At 40.9% G+C, this 22242-nt stretch overlaps 2 protein-coding genes across 2 annotated transcripts; one reads left to right on the forward strand and one right to left on the reverse strand.

Moving 5' to 3' along the window:
- Nucleotides 1-1386: 1386 nt before the first annotated feature.
- On the reverse strand, nt 1387-4129 carry LOC116328494 (TLC domain-containing protein 5-like). The gene is made up of 2 exons (XM_031750303.2): nt 3940-4129; nt 1387-2266 (listed from the first exon to the last, which is right to left on the reverse strand). The coding sequence occupies exons 1-2, from the start codon at nt 4127-4129 to the stop codon at nt 1719-1721; spliced, it is 738 nt and encodes a 245-aa protein (XP_031606163.1). The 3' UTR covers nt 1387-1718.
- A 3395-nt stretch (nt 4130-7524) lies between these two features.
- rcc1l (RCC1 like) lies at nt 7525-22023 on the forward strand. The gene is made up of 12 exons (XM_031750360.2): nt 7525-7764; nt 8435-8720; nt 8934-9063; nt 10899-11027; nt 12541-12607; nt 13233-13284; nt 13615-13699; nt 14491-14672; nt 16979-17066; nt 18696-18869; nt 20854-20939; nt 21429-22023. Exons 2-12 carry the CDS (start codon nt 8436-8438, stop codon nt 21504-21506), a joined length of 1356 nt encoding a protein of 451 aa, XP_031606220.1. The 5' UTR covers nt 7525-7764; nt 8435; the 3' UTR covers nt 21507-22023.
- Nucleotides 22024-22242: the final 219 nt, after the last annotated feature.

The raw sequence follows: 22242 nt of genomic DNA on the forward strand, positions 1-22242 counted from the left end.
ACGTGCTTGAGTGGGCCCTGTGCTCACTGACTGGCACTGTGGACCCTGACTGGCATTTGCCGTAGATTTGGCAGGTCCATCACTGGCGCTCTGTGCATATGAACATTATACTGCCTGTAACATCTGTCTGCACAGCCAGTTTGGTGGTAGGTCAGTGAAGGTCTGTGGCGGTATAGCTGTGCATCTCCAAACAACAATGCCCTGCCTCATGTGGCCATGGTTTGCAGGCAGTTCCTGAAGGATAAAGGAATTGATACCACTGAAAAGGCCCCTACACTCGCCTGACATAAATCCAACAGATCACCTCGGGGTCATTATGTTGTGGTCCATCTGATGCCGCCAGGTTGCACCTCAGACGTTCCAGGAGCTCAGTGATGCCCTGATATGGGAGGAGATCTCCCAGGACACCATCCGTCGTCTCATTAGGAGCATGCATACAAGCAAAAAGGACTAGCCTACTGTGTAATTTCTTGATTGTGGGGGTGTCTTTGAATTCAGTCCTCTATAGGTTCATTCTTTTCATTTCCATTTAATTTCCAAGTGTCATCCTTTCATTTCAAAAGTTATCTATATCAGTATAGATATCCAGCATGACTATTTTCCCCACTGAGATTTGATGTGTTTTCTGATTACACATGTGCTTCTCCCACTATAACATGTTTATATGATAGAGACAGGTGCCCCACCAAGCTGCCCCCGAAGCAAGACTGTTCTGTGCTGGTAATATTTTAGTGACAGGCAGATAAAACTGTTTTGATTCCGAAAGAATATTTGTTTTGTACCTGTAAATAGTTGTTTCTGAAACACATGAAGGTCTGATAGTGACTGATACACAGTGACTGATAGTATTTGTTTACCATATTATTTACAGGTATTTGATCCATATCAGGCTGCAGAAAAGCTGGTGCCAATCCCTGGACAGATGCAGGACTGGACAGATCCTGTTGCATCTCAGGGCCAGCATAGAGACAGACAACAGTTCACACTCTTACATGATCCAACACTGACTTGTTTTCCTGAACAAGTTTGCTCTTAGAGTTAACTCTACTCTGTGAGAATGAATCTTAAGCTGCTTCTGCTAGGCTGTGCTGAGAATCATTAAAGTGATGGTTGGGACTTCCAGTAAATGAATCAATGAATCAATCAATTAAAACAACTTTAGTATAGATTTCAAAATCTTATTTTGTTTTCACATGTACCTATTTTCAGTTATATCAATTTTAATTGCAGGAAATTAAATAGGCATATAATTCTTTTCTTTCGCCATATTTTTCAAGTAGCCTATTTTTTAGTGGCCCCCATATGGCCACCCCTATGATAAAAATCTGGAGGCACCCCTGTATAGAGTCCCACAGTGTAGCTATCATGGAGTTTCTCCTCGGATGATTTCTGTAGTAATACTCCAGGACATTCTGTGCTATGAATGTTTTGTTCCATCACTATAAATTTGCTGGTACTTTTTGGGTAAGGTGCAAAAACATCAGACATTTAGACTACTAACTGTTGCTAATACAACTTAAACCTTTTTCTATGAAGCAGCCCATGGCATTTTAAAACAAGGTTAGAGCGTGCTCATGATACGCATACATAACTTTTCTCTTTGATTTGGGGACTCATAATATACATCATATTAAAAATATTTAGTAATCTTTTATTATTCTCATGCTGTACATAGCACCTTTAGAGCTTTTGAAGCCCTTAAACAGAACATTAGCTTTTCATTCACTCTTGTCTGAATGTCCACCCACCTTTTGTCTGTCCATGTCTTTGAGTTTGTGGTTCTCTATCCACCTTTTATACTTAGCCTTGCTTTTCTTGTAGCCAAATCTGGCTATGTCAACCATGAACACCCACGCCAGCCCATACATAACCACTCCACCAAGCTTCATTATCAGTGAAGTCCTAGGAGAGGTGAGCTCGCAGTAAAACATCACCGTGCCGACTCCCACGCGAACAGTGGCAAACAGTAAAATAAAAAGCAGGTCCACCGCGTCGCCCAGCAGGCTGTCGTACAGGCCCACCTGGCGGAGGAACCAGCGGGTCTGCAGCAGGGGATTGGTGATCTCGCTGCCAAAGATGACCCCGCAGGTTTCACAGCCTGAGACTCCCATCAGTAAAGCCAGCAGGATGCCTGCAATACTGGCAGCATGATGTGCAAGCATGACGGGGCCCTCCGTGTGGTAGCATACACACCAACCCATGTCGAAGAAGAAGTAGCCGAGGCACACAGCCAGGGCGAAGCTCTGGAGCTCTGTGTTTTCTGTACCTGGTGGATGGATAAGAAGAAGGTCATCTGTATTTAGTATTTTCTTTATTGGTCAGAGAAACCACCTCAACTAGCTGAAGGCCAATAGGTTAGCAAACACTTGGAGCTGCACATATATAAGAGACAAAGAGTAGCATTAGCATTCATTTAAAGTCATGAATGTGTCCACCTAAAAGGAAAAAATGTTCAATATTCACTTTGATTAAATTTTTTTTAGCTTTGTTTTCATTTCCATCAACTCCTAAGAAACACATGTGATTGTTTAGCTGCTAAATGATCCACTATGTTCACAAGATAGCTGCTAACTTTGTCTGCTTGCTTGCAAAACCAACACAATTAACCAAAAAGACCCCTCCAAAAATGCTGCATCCTTATTTCCTTCATTTATTGCTGGTTTCCTTGCATGCTCAGCTCCACCACAGGGAAGGTGAAGTGGTTGGTGGTTTTATCTTAGATTCCTAATAACAGAATAAATGCTGTATGATAAAGATATTTGCATGCTATGCTGTGTGATACATGCACATGAAAAAATTCTTTAATGCAAATTTAGTGCTTGGAGAAATAACGTGAAGGTGTTTAAAGCATACCGTGCATCTCTGTATACTGCACACTTAAAGGCAAACTGTAAAAAGCTGGTTTATAATGAAGTCGCCTATAAAACTGAGATTATTACTTTAGAGATGCTTCAGTGGAAGGAGTCCTTATATTTAAAGCTGTATCAAGAGAGCTTGGGTTTGGAGGCTCAATACTTATGAGAATGAAATCATAGTTTGAATTGTGCTCATTTGGATAAGTCAGGGTTTTTTGGTTAGCAGTATTTTTGAGTGGATCCTGTTTAGCTGACCTCTTTTTATGGGCCCACGTATGTCTTAAAATAACCTACTTACATTTGTTTGTGGTTTTGATATATTTCTTTGTCTTTTTCGGTACCATAAAACCCACTTTTTGGAAAATTACACCTGTACCTGTAGGTTTTTGACTGCTTGGTTCTTTACTGTCTTCATCTTTTGGATGTTCCCTTTAAGGGCCACCACAGAGAATCATCTGCCTCCATCTTACCCAGTCCCTAGCTTCTGTTGCACCAGAAGTTCTGTTGTGCTTTTCCTCTTAACCTCCTGCCTGGTACCTCCATCTTCAGCATCCTTTGCCCTACCACATGTACCATCCTGGTACAGCTATTTTTATGTACTTTTATTTTAATTTATTATACCGACTTAAATTCAATCATAATCATTTGTACATTTTTTGAAAAACTGTCTTTAATTCACAAACAAATTAAAACTCTGTGCTTATATTGATTCATTCATGGACTAATTACATTAATCCTTTCACTCGGTGATTAATTAACCGACTTATTGGTTCATTTAATGCAAACTGTGGATGTGTTTCACCTCCATTACCCACCAAACTGATTTGTACTTTACTTTTCATTAAATTTTAAAATATGCTGAACATCAGCACCATGCTGCTGATCCTGTTAACTCTCAGTGAGGACAGTAGACGGCTATAATTAGCACCATTCTGAATTTACATCACACCATGACCAGAAAGAGAGCATAATTAAATTAAATTAAATTAAATTAAATTAAATTAAATTAAATTAAATTAAATTAAATTAAATTACTAACTATACTTTGTAACTGCATTGGTAACATGTTTATTGATCCACTGACCTGCATGTGTGAAGGGCCAGGGTCCGTCTACGAAAACAACGTAGGCTGTGAGCAGCACTATGAGGACGCCGTGGGACAACGTGACCAGGCGACAGTTCCACTCGGGTCCCCGCTGAGTGAAGGTGCAGACGAACAAGAAGTAGAGACACAGCCAGCCAATCAGGCTGCAGATGACCTCCAGCATCGGCATGGCTGTGTGTTTGGGAAGAACAGACACATCTGAGGTCTTTTACATGAGACTGCATTTAAGAACAAGTCACCAAAAGTGTAAAGCATTGATTTTATATTTGAACATATTTACATACAATATTAGGTTAACCATAGATGGATACTGGGTCCATGTAGAGTTAATGGGTTATTTACTCTAATGAAAACAAGCTAATTTGAAACAGTGATGATATAATAAGCTCAAATTTGACTTTAAAGTGTGACACGCTTACTGTCTAAAACAAATTATTTCAGTTTCTTTAAAGCGTCACTTTTTTAAAACACTTGTGGGCACCAAGCAGCAAAGGCATACCTGCTGACTAATGACAACACAGCTAAACATGGGTGCCATGATATAAAATGTCAGTCTGTGCATTAATAAAAATACTGAAATTTCCTCATATCTGCGGCTACATTACAGTGTGCTGTAAACTCTGTGTTAACCAATCAGTAACAAGCAGGTTTTAAAGGAGCTAGATTTGGAAACAAAACCAACCTTAATATAAAATGATTTTATGCAATAATGCACCTGTGGCTGCTGGGTATTGTTGACCAAAGTACGTGTCCATACTCTGAAATAGAACAGTCATGCCGTGGTTTACCTTAACTCCTCCTCCTCTCAGTCGTCCTCACGTTCAGGATGCTTGTAGATATGGACTCCATCACTGAGGTAGCCTCAGCCTCCATCACTGTTTACGCTCCATAAAGCCTCCATCAAAGTGCTGTCAGCTCAGCATTGTTTTTAATGGACACATGTTCACTCGGCCAAGATGACAGATATGCCATGTGCAGGCTACTATGGACAGTTAGTGGATCCTGTTTCCCTTCCCCCTGGAAGTCAGACTTGATCCTCTTAAAGGATTACAGCCTCCACTTCTCTGCACATACCTGCTTTTGGACAGGGCGGGTGATACAAGGCTGCAGAGCAGCACATGCATCATAGTAAAGTAACACAAAACTGAAGTTAGGACCAGTCCTCTTTGAGCTCTGGACTGGTTTTGTGACTTTTAAAAGCTGTTTTGTCCAATTAATCCTGCTGATTTCACTGGTCTTTAATTGTAAAATGTCTTTTGTTTGTCTTTTAATTTAGCTCCCATATGTCAGTTTCCCACCATACTATGCCCCACTGTTTACCCACTTTAAATCCATCACTCAACATTTTTAAGTCTTACCTGTTTGGGATGCTGCCTGTGCTCTAAAAGTAAAATGAAGCTTAAAAAAGGTGAAAATGTTGCAAATCTGGTTTTACGTGAACTGGAATTAAAAAGAAGACATGCACAGGGTTAACTGGTGATTCTAAACTTCCTGGGGGAATGTGAGTGTGAATGGCAAGACGGGTTAAGCGACTGAACTGTTTAGTGGATGCTCGGATGGGTGGATGGTAGAATTGTACAATTATGTGAACAGCAGTATTTCAGATACAGCTCCACCTGCATAAAACAAAAAAACTGTCACAGCCTCTCCTTACTTTACAGCTCCTCCTATGACACCTGGACTATTTTTAGTAGAAATGAACTGCACATAGTAAAGTTTTACTTTGAAGTTAAGTGAGCCTATCCAATTTCTTCTTCTTCTTCTTCTTCTTCTTCTTCCGCCTAAAATCTCGTCTCACAGCTTTGAGAAAACTCCCACATATGTTACATCATTTCGTGCGGCCCATTCGGGAATAGTGTGATGTGACTTTTGGTAGCGATTTGTCAAGGTTTTTGTGAAATTCCCAAAATACTTCAGAATTTTTCCCCATTCAAAAAGATCACCAACCCAGGCCACTTTGGAGCCCACTTTTCAATACAGATCTTTGTGCTTTCGTTTTTTTCCCCAGTTGTTTTGAGCAAGAGTTTTTTTAGGTGTTCTTCAGGCATTTTCTGGCTGCATTTCTACTCCCTGTAAAGTTGTTTCTCTATATGTATCTCGATGTGCACTGGTCTGTTTTTATTAATTTTTGCCATCCTGTGCATTTTATCAGCACTTTAAACTGCCTTCCACATAAATAGGACACTGATTGAAAATAAAGACTCTTGTATGATGCCAGACATAAAAACAGAATGGGGATAATTTAGAGGAGGCAGACTGATATGTGTGATACTGCAGGATTAGAGGCCAAAATCTGTGATGTAATGAGCAGATGACACACCAGACCTCGTTGCTGATGTGGACATTGCAGACTCTGTCCATACTGTGTTGACATAACAGCAGATGCCACAATATGTCCTTCTGTAAAATGGTTAATTTCATGGACATATTGATGATTAAGTCACTAATGCTTGTATTTTAAAATTAGTGGTAAATAAAACTGCACTCAGGGTAGTTAGAAAACCCTCCAAACATTTCAGAAGAGGGGAGTGTGCGCTCTGAGGGCAGGTGGTTGATGCAGGTGGGTGAGTTACATATAGAAAATTTTCACAGCAGCACCGAGGCCAGAAGTTTTCACATGTGACCCTCCAGGCATTTCATTCACCTCCGCTACGGCAGGTTAATACCCTGTGAGGCGAAGGTCGGGTGCTCACCTGACAGCTCTGCAGCATTAACCCACTTCCAGATCAGCTCTAATCTGACACCCGAGTAGATTATCGGCTAGGAAGGTAAAGCTATAACAGATATTATTACTCTATCACATTGTTATGCTACTTTCCTAACAGTGAACACATATACAGGTGCTGAATTAGCCAGGAAAGTGTAGACTGCCTGGACACAATTATAATACTATGTTGATGTAATTTGATTGGCACAAATGATATTGAACAACATAATATAAATATGATCCAGAGAAGCTAAGTATAGATTAGTACCAGTATAATTCAAAGGAATATGTTTTACATCTTCCAGCAGTCATTTTTTTATTACTTTATGGTCACTTTGCATTTCATAGTTGTTCTTCCCTCCTTTGATTGCATCATTTTCTCTCTTTGCAGTGATTTTGCTTGTGTTTTCTCTAACTTCTGTCATATCTGTGTGATTTCTATCATATTGTAATCTTTTGCATGTCTTTGGCCATTTTGCATCTCTTTTGAGTCTTTTCTTCCACTGCTCAAGTCTCATTGAAGTTGTTTTGTGTCTTTCCAGGCTGTTTGATATTGCTTACTTTGATTTGTGGAAACTTGATTGGCTTTCAAAGCACTTTTGACTTATACAAATCTATCTACTCCATTGTTAGGTTTTACAGCTTTAGTTATGTATTATTTTATAGTCAAAACAATAAATCTTCTAATAAATTATGCTGTTTTATTGTAGACATAGCTAGGCAGAGTTATATAAGTCATTCAGGTCATCTCCAGCTACAGCATTAAAATGATTTACACATATTTCCTGCCATTCATTAATCTGTTCACCTTCGCTGTAGAGCGCGTTTGGAGCTCCAGGGCAGCAGGCGGCGCTGTTGTTTTATTTTTAAAGGCGAACAGACGTGACGGAAGAGCGTCCTTCTGCATCCTGGGTTGGAGAAAGTTAACCTAAACAAACATGGAATAACGGCCCTGAAACATTTTCCTATAATTTCACCTGGAAGTCATCATTTCTGTAGAGCACGAGTGAGTTTCTCAGCATTATAAAATGCGGGTCTAACTGGAAGAGAAGGCAAATTTACCCCGGCTCAGTGGCTGCTGTTGGAAAGAACACGAGGTGAAACTCCCTTCAAATTTAACGTAATTTTAACTACCTTTCCGAAGCGTTAGATGTACAATCTGATAAGATTGATCATAAATGCCTTGTGCAAATCCTTATAATCCGTTTTTCAAATCGGGGTTGATTACGAAGACTTAGTATTAACTATTTTTAGTGTAATTTAACCCAAAATGGATGCTCACGAGTCCCTTAGTACGCCTGTTTTAATGTGGGATAGCTAACGTTAAATTGTTAACCGAGGCATAAATTACATTTAATCAAAGCTACTGTGGATCAGGTGCATGCCGAAGTTGCTGCTAGACTTTAGCCTTTTATATAAAAACTTAAAAGTCTCCTAGTATTGTGTGCGTAGTTTTGTAAAACCACAGAACGCCTAATTTGATAGAAAATGTAAATGAAATGTGGCAGTGTGGTTTTTTTTTCCCTACACATTAATATTGCATTTAAAAAAAAAAAATAATAGAACAAAAATATATTTTTATTGTTCTGTAAAGGCAATTAAAAAAGTCTGATATATTTAAATGGAAAAGTAAAGAATATTTTTATTTTGAATTAAAGAACAGTTAATGTGGCTTATCATTACAATATTAAATGTCAGTATAGTTGGGTTAAACAACCACATCAACTTCATCTTGAGTGTTTTCCCTGTTCCTGCTTTTTTCTACAGGATGGCTTTTCCCTGTGTGCGACTGTGTCCCCGCCACATGAGAGCAGGCCTTCAAGTCTGTTGGTATGCAACACTCAGCAAAGCATCCAGACCCCAGCAGAAGAGTGGCAGTGATCCGGTCTTCCAGTATGTTGGCCAGCACAAAAAGCCAACCCATAAAGTGTTTGTCTGGGGCTTCAGCTTCACTGGTGCACTTGGCATCCCTACCTTTGTAGTCCCAGACAGCGGCAGGAAAAAGCCCCGCAAATACCAGCTTACTCCTTACCGCTTGGAGACTGCAGAACAGGTAAAATATGCCGGCAGTATGAGAGTCTGAGTCTTATGGGTTGAGCTTTTAAAGATGTATAAGATAGTAATTGTTATTTAGGTGTAACTTCATAAAATATCAGTCAAATCAGGTAAACTGCTGCTGCCAGTCATACCTATGTCGACAAACCATTTTATATGTGTAAAGAGAGTTTTGTAAAGCTAAACTTGCTTTCTGCTGCTGCTGTTGCAGATCTCCTCTGCTGCCTGTGGTTACGGTTTCACTCTCATCGCGTCTCCAACCAAAGATGTGACCAAATTGTGGGGCATGGGCCTGAACAAAGATTCTCAGTTGGGCTTTCAGCGCACTCAGCACGACCGCCGTAAGACAGAAACTAAACTATTTATTTCTTTAAAGATAGTTTAAAGAACTTTGGATGTGAAAGAAGAATGGATATTGGACCCATCAGGTGATGGCGATGCTAGGCATTGTCTGTATAAATAAGATGGCCATCACTAGTTGGTACGTTACTGTTTAAAGCCTTTTTTGAAGTTTGTTTTTTGGGAAGAATAAATGTACAAGAGAATACATGTGAACTGTATAGCAAGGAGGGACATAGCTTCTGGGCCTGCAAACTAGAGCCAATGCCAGAGTCCCTTAAACCTGCGTTCTTTCTAATGGCCAGCAGGGGGCAACTACTGTCTGCAAAAAGAAGCGGAAAGAAGAGCAAAGAAGTACCCCAGAAATTAGGATAACTTTTACACAACTAAGGTCTGCAGTTAAGACAAATGCTGGAGGTTAGATGTTGGGGTTATACTGGGTCACATGATCCATATGCTTAGTAGACACTCTTCTAATGTGTTTGTGGTCTCAATCACTAGTTCCAAGACTTACTGAATAAAGCATGGTGTTCATTTTGTAAATTGTTTCCCATGAGAGTCACCAAAAACTTTCTGGCTTCAACAGTTTTGCTTCTCATTCACTGAAAGCTGCCAGAAATCAATTGAATGCTCCCACTGATTTCCAAAGAGAGGCTGTCTTGAGCAAGGGAGCTGGTATCTTGGGATCTTATGCATAATTGTGACAGGAACGTGGAGCTTGCGTTGGTATCGGACTGTTGTGGTAAAGGGTTAGCTCTACTTGAAAGGGAGACGTTCGATGTACCCGTCCATCTACGTCCCAACCCTCACCCATTATTTTAAGCAGCTGAAATGAGTTTCCTCCATTGGGTGGCTGGGCTCTTCAGTCATAGTTTGAGGAGCTCTGATGTTTGGAGGGATCCCTGAATAGAGCCGCTACTCCTGTGTGTTCATTAGGAAGCCTCATGGAGGCTTTCATTTGGAGGCTTTCTGGGCACATCAGTTGGGTGAAGACCCCCAACCTGCTGGTGCGATTGTATATCTCATCTGGTCTAGGAACACCTCAGAATCCCCAGAAGGGACTGGAAAGTGTGGATAGAGAGAAGGACGTCTAGAATACCCTGCTTAGCCTGTTGTCAGCTTGACTTCGGATAAGTGGAAGATAATAGTGCCAGCACCGGCAATAACCATACAAACACCTGCACAAGGCCCTAGTACATCGGTTTGCTAATGAAATCATGATATGCAAATATCCAGACAGTGTGAGGGGGTGCTTTTGCAGTTTGGCATTAAAATAAAATAAAAGTTGATCATTGCAGTGAAAGTAATGGGTAATAAAAGCTATCCTACCATGCCCTGTGATGAGAGCGCCAGCAAAGAGGAGGCTTTTTAAAGATTTCTTTGCTTCTGTTCTTCTACTCCTGCACCGGCGCTAATATATCGGGTCGATCTGAGTGGCGAATACTGCAGTAAGTGTCCACGCCCTCTTTAACAGTGATGTCACTGTTTTTACGTTATAAGACCATTGCAGTGACCATAATCGGCTCTCTAGGGTTACATTTGTCAGTCAAAGCTGCCAAGTGGCTGTAATGTGTAATTTGAAAAACTAAAGTGGTAACCTGCCATAAACTATATCCATCCTTTATGTTTCTATAAGGGTATGTATCTATCCCATATAGTCTATGGGATAGAGCTGAGGAGTGGTCTTCTTGTGTTAGCACGAGGATATGTTCGGAGTGTGTGTTTCTTCCATGTCTCGCATTCCATTTCACAGTGTTTCTCTAACAAGTTTATATTAATATTATTTAAGGAGTATCACTGCTTTTTGTTCATGTGTCGTCTCGCCCTGTTCGTGTAGATAAGAGCTACGACTACGTGTTGGAGCCGTCCCCGGTGGCCCTGCCTCTCGTCGAGCCTCTGCAGACCAGAGTGGTTCAGGTTGCATGTGGACGGGCTCACTCTCTGGTCCTCACTGACCAAGAGGGAGGTAAGAGACGCATGCTTCCCGCACCAGCCTAAATCCAAACACACAAAAAGCTGCGGAGCACGTCGTCCCCCTGTAGAAACCTTTCAGCCACCTGTCGCACCATGTGTCCTTTTACATCATCCACCCACCGCCAACCAAAAATGAATCATTATCAGGCAGCTGTTACAGCTCATGCAGAAAGCTCATTAAGGTCTTCTGGTACATTCAGTAAATTAGCAGACTGATGTTCCAACAAGCTAATTTGTGAAAAGGCTTTTCGCCACTTTTTGTTGCCAGCCAGAATCTTTTTTTTCTTTCTGTTTTTTAATTTAAATGGGCTTTTATTGTGTTTTGCTAAATTGCAGAGTGCTTTGTTGTGATGTTGTTTTAACTGGTCGTAATTTGCTGGTAGAAATTTACTCCCAAGATTTGTGAGGCTAGTTTCTGACAAAAGAAAGATGTGTCACGGCTAACACACAGTGCGATCTACTGCGGTGCATTGTTTTAAAGGGTACTGCAGCTGATATTTTAGATTTTTCTGATATGAGTATTTATGCAGTTATCTAAATTACTTGTATTTTAAGTGGCCACCAAGTGATAAAAACAGCATGTATGAAATCATCCTGCAGGTTATGTTTCTGCTGTCCTTGATATCGCCTGTATGACCAAAACATGGTGCACCCGTGTGCAGAGCATACAAAAGATTTTAAGGTGGCGTTTAATTCTGCAGCTGAAGTTAGCCAGACAGCTGTTCTGTTAAGCTCAAACTATCTTTTTTTAAACCTTAGTTTAAACAGCATAGCAGATTGTTGTTGCTGCTAAATGTAATCATAGTATTAAAGTCACTAATCTTACAGCTTTTCATGACATGTACTGCAGAGTCCATTAAAGCTTTTAAAAACAAAATGGCATTTATTACACTTTATCTAAAACACTTCGAGCTTCTCAGGTGTTTCTTATTTATTTGAGAATCAGTTTTTATTGAGGTAGAGTGGGACACATGCAATGTATTGTTATATAATATGATGTCTAAAATTAAAAAATGAGTAATTCATTTACACAAAAATGACAAAAATAGGATAATTGAAATGTTTTACAAATAAATTAAACAATTAAATTCAGTACAGTTTTATGTATATAGTGCCGAATCACATCAACAGTCACCTCACAAGGTGGTTTATGTTGTATAGTAAAGACACTACAATAATACAGAGAAAATCCCAACATTCAGTGTCCCTGTTTGAGCAAGCACTTGGTGACAGTGGGAAGGAAAAACTCCCTTTTAACAGGAAGAAGCCTCCGGTAGAACCAGGCTCAGGGAGGGGCGGCCGTCTGCCGTGACTGGTTGGGGGTGAGGGGAGGGAGACAGGACAAAAGATACACCGTGGAAGAGAGCCAGAGATGAATAATAACTGATTGAATTAAAGTAAACAGTAAGATGGCTCAGATAAACTGGTCTTAATCATTAATATGACTTTACACGACGCGTCCTCTCACCCTCACACTCCTCTCTCTGTTCTGTCCTTTTCTCTAGTTTTCAGTATGGGCAACAACGCCTATGGCCAGTGTGGGAGGCGGATAGTTGAAGATGAAGTCTACAGGTGTGTCTTTCTGCATTCTGCTGTTGGTGAAATACACCAACAATTTTCTGATGTGACAGAGAAACCAGCAGGTTTTGGTGATTTCATCTGGAGGCGCCTTCGGTCACTACTGATGCTTTTATTTTGGAAATCATATGAGACCACCTTTTCGGTTGAAGCCTATCCCAGGTGTCACAGGGCGAGACGCTGTGTTTATCCTGCACAGGTCTCCAGTCTATAGCAGGGCTAACACAGGAAGACAGACAATCATTCAGACTCACATTCACACCTACGGCTAATTTAGAATCAGCCACTAACAGAACATGCATGGAGGAACCACACAGGCCCGGGGAGGGCCTGTCGGCTCCCCACATTAACCTGATGGCTTTTTCTGCTATAGCTGTGACTTCTTCTTTAAATATAGTTTTCAAATGTATGTAGAAAACTGAAAATGTCACCTTGGGCTGTGACCCTTGCTTTGGAAATCACTGCTCTGTCTAACTATCGAAAACTCCCTTGGCTCTTTGCCTTGGTTACACATGCTGGCGGGAGGTTAAAGGAAGGCTGGCATGCTGCTGCGATCTCCTGGAGGCACTGCTATGCTTGGGTGATGAATCGGTTATTTCTCTTTCTCACGTTTCAACAGTGGCAGTCACATCATTCACAAGATAGAGGGCTTCAGCGGCAGGGTCATCCAGGTGAGTGCAGGCTGTGTCTGAGCAGTGATGACAGACGGTTTTTCTATGTCTCATTTCCCTCACTTTCCAAACCTTTGGTTGCTTCACATCCTGTCCAGATCTAGATTATTTTAAGCATGCTAACACCTGCCCAGTACGCGTATTAAAATGTAATTTGGTGCTGTTGCTACACTAATCACCTCCTCTCAGAAGTCCATTCATTAAATTAGTCTTTTTTTTTTCATGAGGTTGTTACTTGAATCTTATCTTTCCTGATGGATTAATTAAGCATTTGGCTTAATGTGACACCAACCACTGTGAAGTTAATGTGTGTTTTATTATTTTTTCCAGGTGGCGTGTGGGCAGGACCACAGCCTTTTCCTCACAGAGACGGGAAAGGTGTTCGCCTGTGGATGGGGTGCAGATGGACAGACGGGTCAGTGCGCGTCGCATGTGGTGACACTCGGCATCCACTAACCTTGAACACCTAAAAATACAAAGAGAAAAAAGTGATCTTTACTACAGTGGACATTTCTGTTTCAGTAGAGTTGCTTTTAACATATAACATTAACAGCGATGTGTTCATACACATACATTCAGGCTGAATAGCAGAAAAATGATGTTTTTAGTATATCAAAACAAAATTATTGCCAAGTTTCTCTTTTTCAAATTTCAAAATAATGTGTTGGCAAACAACCATACTGTGCTAAAGCTCCACAGACTGTATATAAAAAATGGATTTGATTTTGCCCATGTTGAAGCCTCTGTTTTAGCTTTTCTTGGGGGGGGACCGCTGCTGTGTTTCCAGTTAGTATCACTATCAAGAACAACTACATAAACTACATAATACATACTTTATACCACTGATAATGATACCAATGCTAGCTGGTATTCAGTTATCTGCTTTTCAGGCACTTCAGGTAAAACCTGCTGGAGCTAACTTCAATCTCTGATTGTTTTTGAAGGTTTAGAGTTAGAATTGGCTCCTGCCGTTTTGTTTCTAGGGAGCCAGAAAAGCCCTCAAACAGAATTAAGTTCACCAAAACTGAAGCATAGACTTACTGGATGATTTGTACCTAGCCAGCCTCTAGTAGCCATCAGAGGAACTGCACGTTGGCATTGATTTTAAGCCCTGGTTGCTGCTAAAAAAAAGGCTTTTATTTGTAAGAGTTTCACTTTTAATCATTTTCTGGAGACATTTGCTGACTGCAGTATCTCATATTCCAGGTCTGGGGCACCACAACATTAGTTCCAGTCCTGTGGAGGTGGGAGGAGATCTAGCCGGGGTGGAAGTGCAGCAGATCAGTACATATGGGGACTGCAGCCTGGCTGTTTCCAAAGATGGGCAGCTGTATGGATGGGGCAACTCTGAATACAGGCAGCTGGCCTTGGTCACACAGGCTACACAGGTGAGGAGAACTGATGGTGCCTGAACACGGCCCGCTCATGTGGCTGGTTGAAGCCTCTGCCTGAAGCCTCTGCCTGGTTCCATTTCCACCTGTCACTCATCTGTCCACACTGTCAGAGCCAAGCAGCTCACTTTACTGTAGCCACTATTTTTTTCTTTCTTTTTTACATTTTTTAGAACTGAATTGAAGAACAAATTTCAGAGAAATTTGTTGTTAAATGCTCATAAGATTGTGCCGACAAATAGTCCTAATATAATGCCATCCTGTTGAGCACTGTGGGTGATCAGGATTCATAAAGAGTCCAGTAAAAAGGAAAAAGTTCACAGTGTGATGAATTACATCCTGTAGACTTCAAATCAAAAAATCATCAGATGAAAGCCTAAAAAGTTCAACAGTGCCAGAAATGAAGTTATTAGATCCCCTAAACTATGAAAACATCGGCATAGAGGAGTCTGACTACACGAGACGGGCAGAGAGAACGATTGACGTGACTTTAATGTACAAACTGGTCTGTGATTTAAATCAAAGGGAGAGAAAAGGTTAGCTGAGTTGAGCATTGAGTTTACTAATTTTACCAGTCAGTTTTAAAGCAGCGTGTTAAATATGGAGAAAAAAGAGGAAAACCACAGAGAAGATTCATGGATGTAGTGAAGGAGGGCATGCAGAGAGTTGGTGTGACTGAAGGATGATGCGGGGATAGGGTGAGATGGAGGCAGGTGATTCGCTGTGGTGACCCCAGAAGCGAGCAGCTGAATGAAGAAAAGGAAAGATTACATGTGTGGGTCTGTCCCCACACTAAGATAAACCCATCAGGGTGGGGCTCTTTCTGGCTGTTCCAAGTTGAGCTTAAATCTAAAGATGATCATGATTTTGCCATCAGATGATGTTTTTTTAAAAAAAACTTGTAGAATTAAGCTTTATCTCCTTTTATCGCTACTAAAGACACATTTTTATAGATTTGTGTTCAGTTTTCTTGTGTGTTTTTTCTCTGTTAAAATTGCTTCATAGCTTTTTTTTTTCTTTTACTACTATTCACTCGCTGGGCCCACGTCCTCATTTGAGGTTTGACAGTGTTTTAGTAGATAAAGGTGAATGGCTTGGACATGAATTTAGCTGCAGTTTGGTGGAAGGCCTTGAATGGGCCTGGCAGATCCCCATTTACTAAAAATAAGTGAAGAAGTTAAAGAATTAAAAAGGGGAGGGAGGGTGAGGCACGTAAACAAGAACAAACACCTCGTAAAACTGGGGGAACCTATATATGTGGTCCCGCTCCTGAAATTCAGATACTTTTTCTCCATTAACTATGCTGACCATTAATTTTTACCTTTCATTTATTGAGTGTTCTCTTCTGCATGTCTTATCCTGATCTAATGTCTGGCTTTCTGTTTTGAATTTAGTAATCTGCTTTTGTTTGCTGTTAAAACACTTTGTAAACCTGCATTTTTAAAGATGCTGGACAAATAACTTTAAAACTTATACTTGTTGTGTCACAAAGACTGAATTAATGTGCATTAATGCGAAGCTAAGCAGTTAACGAACTACATTACATTACATTGCACTATGAAGCTGTTTTTCCATCAGCTGTTGAGCCCACCAGCTCTGAACTTTCCTAGATGTTCCCCAAAGAGCCTCAAGTGAGAATGCAACTTTCCGATGCAGTTAAATTGGACATTAAACATCCTTTAACTTGCCATCTTCTTAGTACACAGTCTGAGAGATGTCAGATTAATCCCATGTGAGAATACAGCAGGTTGTCTGGTGTATTACCGGCTGGAGAATGATTCTGAGTCCTCCCTCCTGCACATTTTACACATGAAGCACTCTTTTCTAAATCACAGGAAGTAATTTCAGTAGATAGAGGACTCTGACGCAGGCTGTCTTGTCTTCTGCCTGTAAGAAAGGTCAGCTTTAAGCACAGTCTCCACTTGATTCTCAAAGCGTCGTCCAAAGTTGAGTATTTATGTGTAAATGCTACCTTTACTGCATGCTACATTTTGAATGCAGAACTTTTGCCTCTAACCGAAACTGTTTTTAGTCCTTAGCACTAAAGTGCAGATGTCTAATCTCTTAGTAAATGATTTCAGGAACGTATTTTCAATCAGATTTATAAAATGAGCATGTTTGGACCAAAAGGAACTTGTAGAAGTTAACTTATTGCCTTTAATGACTTGTTCGTAATTCTTGGATGAGGCCAAGGCTTTGGAGGAAAAGACGGTAAGCGTGTTGCAGAGAGACCAAACTCAACGTTTACTCGATTATTCATATAGATATATCTATTATTCATTTTTCTTTTGTTTATTTTTCAGATGAACTCTCCTCGTCATCTTCCTCTGAAAGGCTGCGGAAAGGTGGTTCAGGCAGCATGTGGAGGCACACAGGTGGCCATTCTCAACGGTCAGTTCACACAATCAAACAGAAAAAATAACAAAAGCGGACGATTTGTGTTGGAAAAGTTTCCTTTACATTGTCTGGCTTGTAGGAATACAAATGCATTTTCTAATTTGAGTCTTCAGTTTGAGTGTAGAGCAGTCGCTCCACATGTGGCCTCTCGGTGGCATCGCTCATCACAGTTTTGGATGTCTGGCTTCCAGTTTGATTCCTATCATGTCTGGCTTGTTTGTTCATTTACCTTTTTGACGTGGTGGCAGACTGTGACTAACTGTTTCAGGTAAACATCAGTGTATCGTGCTAAAACTGAGCTTTTACTCATCCTTGGAGCGGTGGGTGGTTTGTTTCCGTCAATGTTGAGTCAACCGGCAGGCTAATTTCCAATAAATTCATCCTGACTGAGTGACACATTTCTGGTCCTATTTTTAGACATTTTTGGGGAAAAGTAGCTTCCTTCCACTTTTACTCGATCAGACTCGCACATGTTAGATATAACACTCTTCATTATTGGTGATTCTGAATGGAAAATTAAAGCTATATAAAACCTTCAGCTGTACATAAGTGATGATACTTTTACATGGGATAAGTATTGCATATGACCTCTAGTCAAATGCAATCATTGTGTAGGTTGTTTGTTTGTGCTGCCATTTTTTGCCTTACATATTAGTCCCAGTAAAGAGGTCCTATGATCGTATTAGCTGTTTAGTCCATTTTCCCATCTTCTATACTCTATTCCTGAATAAAAAAATCATGAGGCTGTGTTGAATATTAGGTTATAAAACTATAAAATCTTGAAACATTTTGGGTGAACATTCGGGGACAGATGACATGTACGTTTCATTTTGTCTCTTGGTGACGTTTAACATTTATCATGTGGCAGCTTTATAAAATGAAGGTTAGGGTTTATGTGAATATAGGCAGCCCTTATTTAAAAATGTTTAGTATCAGTGTCCACTGCTGCAATACTACTAATAATAACCAGCTTGCTGTCTTCATCAGTCATGTTTTTGGTTCGTTGCTGTTAAGAAGAATCTGTTGCTATCTGTTCCACTTCAGCCCTGCACACAGGACAGTAATCCTAACAGTGACCCGCTGTCGGTGGGATGTCAGTAAATTCAAATAAAGTGGATACGTTTAGAATAAATGACAAAAAACAGACATTGGGTGGTTGGATGTGTACTTCCTGGACTTTCTAGTCAAATAATATTTTTGCTATATAGAAAACAGTACTGGGTCAGCTACACATTATGTCTGCAGGAGCTCCTCGGCCATGGAGACCTATGCCATGAAGCTCTCGGTGACAGTTTTTGTGCTGATGTTAATGCCAGAGTTGGTTTGGACCTCTGCAACAAAGCGTTGGAGACTTTTATGCACTCTGCGCTTCAGCACTCAGTGACCTCGCTCTATAACTATGTTGCTAATTTGTGATAATGCCGCTTATGGACTGAGGACCAGGAGGGAAGAAACTCCAAAGACTGAACTGTAACAGTTACAGGACTACGCTTGAATTCAGAGAGCTCTTTAGAACGACCCGTTCTGTCAGATAGTTGTAAAAGAACAGGTCATAGTTTTGTCATATGTGTAGCTTTTTCTTCTTGTCGAGCTCTAAAGTCCAGCACTTGTGTGTCTTTCCAGACAAAGGAGAGATGTTTGTGTGGGGCTATGGTATCCTTGGAAAAGGCCCCAAACTGTCAGAGTCTTCGACCCCAGAGATGATTCCCCCGACACTGTTTGGACGGTCTGAGTTTAACCCCTCAGGTGTTGTCTCCAGGATCAGGTGTGGCCTCAGCCATTTTGCTGCAGTGACAGGTATGAGCACAGAAAAGACGCAGACACAAACTCTCCACGTCAAATCAGCATCACACCCTGACCTGCACAGTGATGCTTCTTTACAATATTCCTGCTTTATTGCTCAGATTTCTGCTTTTTTTTTGAGCCTGGATAAGAAATGGAAGAATAAAACTCGCAGTGCAGTCGTTGCAGTCTCAGGTGCTTAAAAAGAGGCGGACGTGCCCGCTGGGGGAACACGTTAGCGCTGAGTCAGGTGATGTAGTGTGTTTATGGCGCTGAAATGAAAAAGTGTGTCTCGTCTTGTTTTTGTCGCTGAAACACTGGACTGGAAACCTCTCTTTTGTCAGGTTTTATTAGTCCGAGGCTGAGGCTGTAACCAGCCAACGGCACTAAAACTTCAGACTGAGTTGTTCTCGTTTCCTAAAAGCATTCATTGTTTTGTGGAGTTTAGTGAGTACAAAGGTAACTTGATTGATTTAAAAAAAAATTATTGTAGGGAGGACCAGCTGCATGTGTGAAAAGAGACGTTAAGACTCCGGACGGAGCTGCGTGAAGCTGAATTAATAAATCTAATGAATCAAAGAGGTGAGGCCACCAGCCTGAGATTTCTGAATGCGCTGCACTGATCTGACCATTGTCAGCCTGACCTTTATGACTGCACTGCTGTGTCAAAAAGGTGCTCTCTTAATCCAGAAGGAAGTCTTTAACACCAGAAAAACAAGCACAGTGGCTCAGTGGTTAGCCGCTCCCTCAGAGCATAAAGGTCCTGTGTTTGATTCCACAGAGAAAAGCCCGGGGTGGTAGTTTGATCTTAAGTGTGTATATAAAAAAAACACTGTTAAAATGTAACATAAGGAGGGACTAACAGTAAGTAGGTCTCGATAAGTAATAACTTCTACCTACTCTCTTTTGGACATGAAACATTTTTTTTACCATCCACCTACCAAAACAAGCAGTATAACAATACAGCTCAGTGTTTCTACTTGGTAAAGCCATGCTACTGTAATCGAATAAACGCATCAGCACGACTCTTTAGGCTCACACTTTAGGAAATATATGAAGCACTGGGAGCTCATTAGCCAGACTTTGCCTCATAAGCACGGAAATTTTCCCTTAATTTACAGAAACAAAGCAGAAAAGCTTAAATAGTGAAGAAAAACAGGAAGATTTCTTTCTTTTTTCCTTTTAATTGAATACTGCCAATAAAAGATGATCATCTGTTACTGACTTTCTTTGGGGTATTAGAGGCTCAGATTAGATGCTAAGAACTAGAACTGGTAACTGCCTTTTAATTAATTCAGGACCTGTTACACTCTGAGTTCAGCTCTACCTTTTTATTCTTGTACAAATCTGAGTTCGTATTAATCCTTATCACTCTTGGTACTGTGCTTCAGTTCATCTTCTGGTTCAAACATTCTGATTGGCTGCCCTTTGCAGATGCGTTTGAAGAGCAGGTGGAAAGGGCCTGAACTGTGTAGCTGAGACGAGCACATTCAGGGTGTCCACGGTTCATTAGTTGAAGTTGAATATCAAAGATATGTTTGGGAGTTGTGCAAACCTCTTTCTCATCTGTGGATATTGTGCCATCGGTGGCTTGTGTGTAACCTTTTAATGTAGTTAAAGATACTATCTTGAAGCATTGGCAATGCAGATATTGTTGCCATTCGTGTTTATGTCTTGTTGCTGGGCTTTTGTTTTTTACTGGGAAGCAATGCAGGAATCTGCATCATCAACCATGTGCACAAAGCAGTGACGCATTTGTAGAACTATTAGTGCTCAAAAAAACCAAAGAGACTATTCCAACTAACACATCCTGTGACGAAGCAGCTTTTAATGAATCTGAACTGTCCTGTAGAAAACTGAATATTTATAGTATGTAAATTAAAACTGTTATCACATTATTGCTCCATGCTTCATCCTTCTAAACTGTGGTCACAGCTTTACTGATATTTATTTTATTATTATGTATTTATTTATTTATTTTTAAATGTTTGCTTTGCAGATCGGGGTGAGCTCTTCGTGTGGGGGAAGAATGTGAGGGGTTGTTTGGGCATCGGGAAGAAAGACGACCAGTACTTCCCGTGGCGGGTAAGACACTGATTCAGTATTAGTCATCCAAACGCAGAGAAAACCATGCAGCTGAGCGTCTATTTTTGTCCCACTTCTTCTTCCTTTGGATCAAAATAAATGCTTTTTCCATATACTTGTGTCATCTGTATTCTGGGGAAAATTTTGTGTGCTTTAAGTAGCGAAAAGTACGGTTGTCTGTGTGTGAAGGTGTTATAAAATATTCGCTACCTGTATGTGCCCTGTTGAGATTTTCAATTTAAGTCTGCAGACTTATATCAGCACGTCTCAAGACATTTTAACAGGATTTGGAGGTGTAGAGCTCACACTTCTTGTCAGTGTTGCACAGTGTGAAATCCTGGGTCATGTACAAAAGAAGGAACATAAATAAACCCTCTGCCCTCGCTGTATGTGCAGTAAAAGCACAGAAACTGCACGTCTTCTTTTCTTACTTCCTTCCATTTGATGTTGTTGTTGACTTCCCTCTTGTGGGTTATTTTTCCACCCCAGGTGACTGTACCAGGCCAAGTGGTGGATGTAGCGTGTGGCGTTGACCACATGGTGGCGCTGGCGAAGTCCCTCCTGTGAGCCTCCTGTCCTCGCCAGCGGTGGATGAAAGCCTGGATGTTTGGGCCGAGGCCTCCCGCTGACCCCCGGCTGCCCCGGAGAGCCGACTGGAGGCTCGGTCTGGAGCCGCGAAGCCAGCTGCTCTCCACAGGCGGTGGACCTGGTCACGCGCTGACGTCAGCGGAGGGCAGAGCGGATGATTGCACAGCAAACTTCCACTGACACTGCTCACTTTATTCTTTATTCTTAAGGTCATGTGGGAAAGACATCCAAGCCTCATTTTATCACAACTGGAGCTCAAACGAGTCGTCAGTTAATTGATTTTTCAGTGATTCTGTGAAGCTGTCAGGTGGGAATACTGAATCTTTCTGTGAAAATTTGCTGTTTTTAATAATACACTGAACATATTTGGCTTCTGGACAAAATGAGACATTGGATGTGGTGACTGTGGACTAAAAACTGAACTTTTATAGACTAAACAGCTCTTCTGCACACCAAGTGATTATAAAAATAAACTTTAGCTGCAGCTGTATTCCTATTATGTTGTCCCTGTCACTCGTGTTCTCACCAGCTTCGATGTGGTTCTAACTTTAATTTTCTCTCGCGTGTGACGCATTTGCTACCACACTGGAGAAACGAGAGAGGAAAAATGTGGCCGGAGAATTGCGCCATCGACAGACTCGTACGTTTTGGGTTTATTTCAAACATTATGCAGCAGCGTTTTAAATCTCTGCAGCACGATAAAATATTTGTAAAA

Source organism: Oreochromis aureus, linkage group 10 (genome assembly GCF_013358895.1).
Source record: "Oreochromis aureus strain Israel breed Guangdong linkage group 10, ZZ_aureus, whole genome shotgun sequence".
In the NCBI taxonomy this organism is placed as follows: Eukaryota; Metazoa; Chordata; class Actinopteri; order Cichliformes; family Cichlidae; genus Oreochromis; species Oreochromis aureus.